General features: G+C 38.4%; 1 protein-coding gene across 1 annotated transcript; it reads right to left on the reverse strand.

The window, feature by feature from the left end:
• Positions 5,761-9,073, reverse strand: LOC18783561 (mannose-6-phosphate isomerase 1). The gene is made up of 5 exons (XM_020561122.1): positions 8,506-9,073; positions 8,224-8,391; positions 7,162-7,374; positions 6,563-6,829; positions 5,761-6,293 (listed from the first exon to the last, which is right to left on the reverse strand). The coding sequence occupies exons 1-5, from the start codon at positions 8,863-8,865 to the stop codon at positions 5,976-5,978; spliced, it is 1,326 nt and encodes a 441-aa protein (XP_020416711.1). The 5' UTR covers positions 8,866-9,073; the 3' UTR covers positions 5,761-5,975.

Consider the following 9,606-nt stretch of genomic DNA (forward strand, 5'->3'; position numbering starts at 1 on the left):
TGTTGTTCGGAATTCCGATTTAGCCCAAGCACAGCGAATTTAAAGAGTGTTGGTTAGAACATGTTAAGTCTTAGGAATACCACAATGAAGGATGTTTTCTACACAAAGTACTTAACACAAGTACTTAGAACCCCATTGACAAAGCTCGAGCAACAACATATCAAATTTACTTGTCTTGGTGCTTTGTATTAGTACATCACAAGATGGAAGCTTGTTCCTCACTCATCCAAGATAAGGTCTTGCATAATTTTGGAGGTCGTGTGTACATGATGTCGAAATATGGGTAACAACATAGAAACTTGAAGGGATCCTGTATTGCCATCTTTTTTTGTAATGAAGTGCGAGCACCTTTGTGAAATTCCTTCATAGCTCAAAATGAAGGGATGGACAAAGAGCGCCCAAAGTGATGTTCGAATCAAAATTATGGGTGAAGGGACTAGCAAAGAAGTTGTAGAAATGGTGAGGTTCAGAAGTTTAAGTGCTATGTCGATAAAAGTTTATTTTTATGCATCAAAGAGTGCATATGGTTATGCGATGTTGACAAATGGGTTTAATATATGAAAGGGTATAGCCCAAGGATCCAAATATTGTTAGGGCAAAAGGCACTCAAGGAAACTTGGCTGAAATGCGCAACCATCGACAATGCAAATTGTGTCATAGATATGGACACACAAAGTGTAATTCCTCTCAAAGAAACTTGTCTTCAAGTAGAAATGGAAATGCGAATATGCCTTGAGGTAGTCAAAGCTATCAGTATCGATGTCCTCGTTTCATGTCAATTATAACTTCCTCACTACGTCGGAAGATGAAATCAAGTGTTAAAATTATATTGATGTAGATGACTACATAGAAGGAGTTTGATGGAGTTTAGTTATTACTATTCACAAGTCTTAACTATTTACCTTGAAGTGTCATCAGGGCTAAAAATATACCTAAACAAGTCAAAATCGGAATCTTCTAAGTCACTGGGTTTCAACTTGAAGGGCCCAGTTTTAATTTTAGACCCCATCTTTAACATCGCATGTCCTTTTCCCAATTTTAATTTTAAACCCCATCTAACACGCATTTTGTTTTATATGGATTATGGTGCAACTTAGCTTGTGTGGTGTGGAGAGAGGAAAAGGTCTCCAAACTTGTGGGTTGTCTTTCGTGTGGGTATAGACTCATTTTTCCCAAGAGCTCCCTCTGCTTCGTATCATACCTCTCCCTCCCATTCAAATGGCTTCAAAAGTTGGTTCAGCTTTCACACTACTCTCGGCTACGAGGAAACTGAGGATAAAATTTATCTACCAAGTTTGCGCGGAACAAGAGAAAGGTGTCATTATTGCTAAGATACACCCTGATGACCACTCGGTTGTGGAAGAAAGCCTAGAAGATTTCATTACGCCACTATCCAAGGGCGTCGTGGTTCTATCCATGCTAGGTTTTGCCCAGAGATTATTTAGCTTTGTGATATATGTGCATGTGTGTGGCCTCATAGAGACACTTAAGGCAACTTCTAAGCATCAGGATCTGTAGTGGCAGCGGCCATCACCTAGATTTTCTGGTAACGACCGATATATACCATTTGATGTCGGAGAGTTTCTGTATATGGTGCAAAAGCTGGGTTTGCTTTAGAAGCTTGATAAACTGGACATGCTTGACTATCTCTTGAAGCTTGTGGACAAGCATGAAAAGATCCTCAACCATATGCAGAAGCAAGGACCACCAGCCAAAGGAAAGAGCGGGTGGAAACGTTACTAACAACGACGGCTCAAACTCACACCAAATGACGGTGGCGGCAGTAGTTTTGAGTGTGATTGAGGTAATGGCTATTGTTTTTTTTTTGTTTTTTTTTTTCCTTCATTCTACCATTTTTGTGCTTAGTAATTAATGTTTTGATAAATCTAAATTAATTATTAATTGTGCTTTTTATTGTCAATGTTCAAAATCTCATGATCTTACCATGCATGTTTGAATTAATATGGTTAAAATATATTTTATTCCTTGTAAGGACGACTTTTGATTGTTTTGTTTGGTTCCTATAATTTCTTTTGGTTTATGTTAATTTTTCTATGGTTTGCATATGGTTCTACATACTACATTTGGTTTATGTTAATCCAAATCTTTCGAACTTAACATTTAAAGCAGTCGTTAAAGCCATTGTCCATTCCTAATTTGGCGGCGAATGATTGGCCTTGTCAGCATATATTTAATTAGAATGGTCCTGGAAATAATTTGTGTCATCGAGGAAACATTTAATGGCGTAATTTCGTAGTCATGAAGTATAAGCTAGGCATAAATTCTCCACTAGCGTGTAATTTACTTCGGCTGAGTTAAGTGTTGGGCTGAGATTATACACGGCTTGTTCACAAACACATTGTCTTGAACCAACAAGCAACCAATGGATGTATCCAAGGTTGAAGTATATAGTCTTAAGGGCTTGCCTTTTTCGGTTTTCCAAAGAAATTCTTGTTTATCCTTCAATTTGAGTAAAGGAGATTAAGGTCGCATCTTACAATAAATCTCCTTAGAAAATTCACCTTACCCAAAAGGATTGGAGTTCTTTCTTATTCCTCGGCGAAGATGTGGCCATGATAACTTTGGCCTTGTTCTTATCTAACTGGATTCCTCTTTGATGGACTAGAAAACTGAGGAAGTTTCCAGACGTGGCCCCGAACACATATTTCTTGCGATTCATTTTCAATACGTGCATACTCATTTGTTCAAAATCTAGGCGTAGGTTGTCCACATGGTTTGCCTTGGAGGTTGATTTGACCACAACGTCATTGATTCAATCATTTGGCCAATCAAATCGTGAATGATAAGGTTCATGGCTTGCTGATATGTGGCTCTAGCATTCTTCAAACAGAATGACACCTATTTGTAAGTCCCAATGGCACCTGGACACTTAAACGTCTTCTTCAACGATAAAAATTTGGTTATATCTAGTATTGTCATCCATAAAGGACAAAAGCTCATATTTTGAGGCTCCATCTACTAAGAGATCAGCCATCGGCATCAGATACACGTCCTTGGAGGTTGCCAAATTCATATTTCAATAATATGTACAGACCCTTAAGTCTCTGATTTTCTTCAATACTAGTATGATTTCTTCATTTATCTTCAATTGGACTTCGGCAAAAAAACATCATGGTGGCTGTTGAAATAATTTAAACCCTTCCTTGATTTTTAACTTATGTTCTGCCAAATCTCTTAGTAACCCTGGCATCTCATGATAATCCTAATCAAAGCAATCTTTATATACATTAAGCAAACCTACAAATGGAGTGCTCGACTCATAACATAAAAGTTTGCTAACAAAAAGAGGCATCGGTCACCACATAATTTCCATTAAGGGGTCCTAAACTTTCACACAACTATCTTTCATCTAGGCCGAGGCTGGATCATGGTTGTCGATGGTTAAAACTTAGCCATCTTCGGCCTCCTACGAAAATTCTATCATATTTATCGCCGAGGTCGGCTGTAGTGATTCCTCGGTCCAATGGGTCAGCATTCGCTCCATCAAGTTTGCGACCATCATTACCCCCCGACCTTTGATATCTGTGTCACTTATCATTTATATTAAATAAGTCGATTAGCACCTCTTGCTCTGAGTCTTCATGGAAGTTCTCGGGCCTAGCTCCATGATATTTTTTTACTGAGGCCATTGACTTTGTGCCTCTTCAAGGTGATGCATCCAATGTCATCGTAATAGATTCTTGCTTGCACACCGTAGGTCTCAAATAGCCTTGCGTTGGCTGGATGTACTCTAACCAAGTTTTCGTTCAAAATAATACAAATGGATACAGTAACGAAGATATGCAACATGTTTTGTAAATCCAATCGCAACCGAGTAACACATTGTAGTTTACCCTAGACTCAACCACAAAAAGGGTTGTCATGTGCGAAAGGTTGGTCACTGTCACCTCCAATGACAAAACTCCTTTCATGCTAGATTTTTCGTCAACAAAGCTACTCATGGTGATGCCACACAAGATAACATCTTGCTTAGTCTTATTTAATTTCTTCATTACTGAGTATGGAAGGACGTTTATCATGGCCCTACAGTCAACGAACACATTGGAGATCAACAGTCCTTCTATATGCACCGTGATGTACAAAGGTTTAAGGTGGTGATATTTGTCCAGCGAACCTCAAGGAAATATTTCTTTCAACGCTATTTCTAGGGTTTCCTTCTTTGAATTTGCCCTTTGATCATCACCGATAACGATCTTTGGGATGGTTTCTTCATAAACATCGTCTTTAAGATGGCCATGTTATTCTCATGAAGTCAAAAACTCTGAGGGTAAAATCTCCACCATGTTGACATTCATCTCGTCTAACACCAAAGGGTTCTTTTCCTTAGCCTTAGTTTCCTGAGCAAAGTCATCTTCCTCTAGCTTGGCATGCTCCAAATCTTCCTCACCAACCTCTTCGTCCGTCAAATCTTTGACTTGATCTTAGATCAGGTTTGTTTCCTTCCATTATGACTGGAGTCTAATTTCCTCATGAAACGAGCTCTCACCTACAACTATTTTTTTCATCGACGTTTCCGACTTCTTCCGTTTGACCATTTTTGGCTTAGTCGTTTACCCTTCATGTATTTGCCCAGGTCTTCCTTTGCCACCATGCTACAACCAAAAAACTCGCGTGAAGAGCTCAAGCAACCCCTATAGTCAGGAGTTCCCTTTCGACCAAGGACTTGGAAGGCTAAAAAAAAGTGAAGAAAAAGAAGAATGGGAGAGAGGAAAGCAGAGGAGGCTCTTAGAGGCACATGCCAACCTTGCCAAGCACCAAAGAACTCCTCGACAAGAGGAATCGCTCAGGACTTGGGTGGCTTCTATTGGTACCAAATATCAATTAGGCACGCCCAAAAGAGCCTAAGGAGCTCAGGCCCAGACCACATGAGGAAGTGGCAAGACCTGAGAGATTGGTAGGCTAAAACTAGCCTTGACTCGTGCCGCCTTGTCCCAAAAAAGTTAAAGAAAGGCTGCCCAGGCCCAAACAACATTTATAAAATTGTGGCCTAGCATGCTATCGAAGGCATCTCACCTCAAAAGGCTCGCACATATGAACCAAAAGCATCAGACACGAGGCCAACATCGCATCCCACTAATGTGCATTGTTCCCAAGAAAGGAAGGGACACCCGCTAGACTCCCATCATCTACCCAATCTGAGGACGCCACATCACCAAACACTCAATAGCCCCACATTGAAAAAGGATGCAAAAAAGGTCCCATCTTCCCAATACAAAATTAGGAACTTTTCACCTGAAAAGGGTAATCTAAACTTTGTCCATACTTAAGTTTCAATGCTTTTTCTAACCTCCTTTGAGGGAGAAGACCGACTTATGCATCAGAGAGTGGTTGGTGGACTCACCACCACCTCTTCCGTGACCACTCCTTGTTTCCATTTCAGGGGATTGGAGCTGTTGTCTGCCACGCTTGGGCGCCCTAAGTGCAATAGAAAACATACAGAAATGCGACCTCAAAAAGTTCATCCTTGAGGAAGGGTTGATCGGGTTTTGACGCACTCTGATTGGTGGTGCGAAAAGCATGCATCAACAATTGTTATTTTAGTGTTTTCTTGAAGCATCTTGCTCATCGATTTTGTTGAGCACAATTAAATGTCTAAACAATTTCTAATTTGTCTAATTTTTTTTAAAGGATGATTCATAAATGAAGACTTGAAAAATAGACGGTTCGAATCGTTTAAATAAAATTTGAGGTGGTCTTCAACGAGTTTCCTTATTTGAGGGATCCCTTAATAGAAGAGGACTGTATTTTAATGATTTTTTTTTATTTTACAAAAAGTTTATATTGATGAATTCTTATTCGTATATTTTTTTTTTCACTTATTTCATTGCACATGCATTTACATGGCAACGCTAATATTACAGAATAACAGAAATACATTTATTGTGAAAAAAATGCAAAAAATAATAAATTATTGCTTGCACTAAAGCCAAGATGTGCAGCAAATGTAATGAAATTTATGAGGCTTGAAAGAACATGCTGTTCACTCCTGCTCTGTATATCTGCAACTGAGATGCACTTGTTATGCTAATCTGAGTGTTAGCAGGTGCAAAGAGAACATCTCCTTCTGTAATTACATCTCCTTTAAGATCAATTGAATATATGATTCCCTCCCCAAAAGTCACCACAAAAATGGAAGGACCTGGGACTGCAGGGAACTCTGCTGATTCTCCCTGGGGAAGCTGACAGCAATCGACCTCAAATTCATCGAAAGGCGGGAGGTACCTTGTCACATAAGGACCTAAAGCAACTCCTTGCAGGATTTTAGGATAGCCCTGCAAAAGAAGAGATATCAAATGGTGATGTTTAACAAATCCTCATTAAGAATCATGCAAAGTTCCAAACTATGCCTAATCAGTGACTCATTTGACCTATCCTCCATTTACATTTCTGTAGCTTTGTATTTCGAATTTTTTTCGCAATGTGCATTGATAGAAATAGAATCTGTTTTATCTTAGTAGTCTCCACGTGCATATCAAATGCAGTGAAATTTCCACCAAACAAGTAGAAGATCCAGTCAAGAAAGACTGCTGAATATTTTTACCTGCTTGTATGTGAGCATAGAACAAAGGGTGTTGACATCCATATGCTTAGGAGTTAGGCCAGCCCTCACTACATTGTCTGAGGTTGCCATACACTCAATGCACTCGCCGAAAATATAGGCATGAGGTTCATTCGCTCCAATGTACAGTGCTTCTCCAGGCTTAAGATTCACATGGTTCAAAAAGAAGGCAGATATAACACCCACGTCAGCTGGATATTGCCTTTCCAACTGCAACACCAGCTGTTCCTTTTCTGTCAAGAGTCTCCCCTGACAAAAGAGTGAAAGTAGTCATTGACAATTCTGAATGAACATAACAAGGTTTTCCATCTGAATTACCAAATTTAAAAATAAATAAAAAACACAAAAAACCATACAATCTAACATAAGAAATTTAATAGATCATAAACATGCAGTCAAATGTCTATTAATGCAAAGGTCCATTTGCTTTTAGATGTTATATGCATCGATAAAAGTCCTATAACATGCCAAAGCACTTTGAAAATCAGATCGTCCTCCGGGCGAAGAGCTTTGAGAAAGAACTTGCCCTTGAAAGCATAATTTGACAGTTATCATCTTGCCCTTGAAAATCATCAAATTACCTGACTTTCGATGTGTAAACGATTTTTCATTTTAGTGATTATTGTAGTTATCATCTCTTTGCTAGCTGACATGAGGTGGGTGAAAATTGAACGCAGAACAGACGTTACTTTATTCTCATCATCTCGATCAGTAATGTCAAAGACTTTGTTTGCATCTTCACTACCAACCAGTTCCTCAATCTCAGGAACATTATCAAGCACAACTTTAAGCTCCTGGATAGAAAATAGCAAATAGATCCAAGTAAATGACAGTGAGGACTAATAAGATTTGACATACAGAAAGATCTTACTTGCCATTAGTACCGAAAAACTTATAATTAAACTTGTCATTATGATTTAAATAGTACTAATGAAGGCACAATGTTCCACTGTTGGTCAATCCAGATATTTGGCAAGGCATAGTAGGTAAGCTGTTATTGCCATGGAGATCTCTGCAGAGAAGGCAATATTTGTTTATATTATAGCTTTAGGAAAGAAAAAAGGTGTCTTAGGTAGAGTCTCTGAATAACAGAAAGTAACACTACACCTGCCTTGACCTCAATTTTTAAATGTAGTTTGAAGTTCAAATAAAAAACAACTTCCACCAATGATGACTATTAAAAGTAATTTTTTTACTTTTTTGGTCTTATATCAACTTCTGCCATAGTTCTCAGACGGAGATAGTACTATTTTTCTATCCGCAGTCAATCACGTTATGTCACGCGTAATCATTTTTACATGTGACAATATGTAATTGAATAGAAATAGCAAAATAGTGTTATTCCTATTTCATACCAATTTTTCTGCAAATAATGGCAAATGATTCAGTTGGGCCCCAAACTTGGTTACAACCCAATTATTTAATGACCAAATTAAAACAAGAAAGGGAGCATGTAAACAGTCAAAACTAATGACTGTTTTAAAAAGACTCAGCAACCAAACAATTCAAAAGCAAACCCAGTTCTCAGTCACACACTATCTTATGATTCTTATCATTTACAAGATTAAATAACACAAATTGAACAGTAAATCAATTGAAATTTCCAATATAAGAACAAAACATGAAAACCAGCAGTGTCTTACCTCAAGACTGATGAAACCACAAAGAGCCTCAAAATGTGTAACAGCCAAGGCCATCTCAGGCTTGTGATTGGCATCCTTGTAAAGATTTGGCATAAACTTATGCAAAACCTTAGCCAATTCCTTATCTGGGTGTGCCTGTATTGACAATGCCTTTCCCACAGAAAGCACCTAAAAACACAAAACAAAAATCTCCACTGTGTCCACAACCCCAACATTGAAAACCCAAAAAACTTTAGAATAAATATGACAAATGGAATCTTTCATATTGAGAAACAATAGTACCTTAAACAAGAAAGGCAAGTCAGAGCCCCATTTTTGAACCACCTTCTCACCAAGCACCTTTGGGTTTTCCAGAACCCAATCTTTGAGACTCAAACTCTCAGACCCAATTGACAAAAACCCGTTATTCTCATCCCCATTTTGAATCAAAAAAGAAGGTCCAGACTCATGGGTTCCCATCCAAATTTCAGCATAAGGCTTTTCTGGGTCAATTTCAGAGGAAGAATTGAGAGCAGATAGCCTAGCCACCAGAGAGTCTGTGCCTCTCTTCCCCCAGTCATAGTTCTGAACAGAGCATCTCAGCCTCTGAAGACGGATGCTCCTTTGATTGTGGTGCTTCATTGATTTGCCAATGGACTCCATCAATGGCTAAGCAAGCTTAAAAAGGAAAAAAAAGAAAAAGGGCAAAAACAGAGTGTGCAATGAAGGCTATGGAAAATGAAGGGAATGAGAATGAGAATGAGAATGAGATGCGCATAACATGGTGGTCATGGGGAAGTTGCTTCTTTTGAAAGCGTTTGAAAGGGAACAGTAAGTTGTGAAAGAGGGAAATTACTTTGAGAGAGAGAGAATGAAAGGGAGAGTGAAGACGAAGTTAAGAGAAAGAGATAGAGGAAGGTGGCAGTGGGGTCTTCCCTGTCCTGAGTCTGATGACTTTATCCATAAAATTCAGTTCCCAGACTTTCTCATTCTTTCCCTATGCTTGCTTTTTAGCAGTTACAGGAAACTTCCTTCACAATATTTTCAGGGTTTTAACTGTCACTTGGTTGTTTTAGATCAAGGAATAAATGTTGTCATTGGCTTTTGTCAATTGCATTTTTTTTTACGGCAAAGACTGTTCTTTGCAATATAATATACAACAATAACACAGCCTAGCAGAGAAGTTTCCAAATTTAATCATCATTGGTAGGCACGGAAAAATCTTACCTTATCATCTGAAATAAATGAGATTCACAATGAATCGAAGTATTTGTTTATGAATTTTTATATTAAGAAATAAACATTGTCACTTGTGTGTTTTGGAAGGAGACAATGATAAGTTAGTTGGATTCAAATTTCTAGTATTTGATCAAGTATTTCTTGTTATAGTGGTATTTCTCTGTG

The sequence above is a fragment of the Prunus persica genome, chromosome G3 (genome assembly GCF_000346465.2).
Source record: "Prunus persica cultivar Lovell chromosome G3, Prunus_persica_NCBIv2, whole genome shotgun sequence".
Classification (NCBI taxonomy): domain Eukaryota; kingdom Viridiplantae; phylum Streptophyta; class Magnoliopsida; order Rosales; family Rosaceae; genus Prunus; species Prunus persica.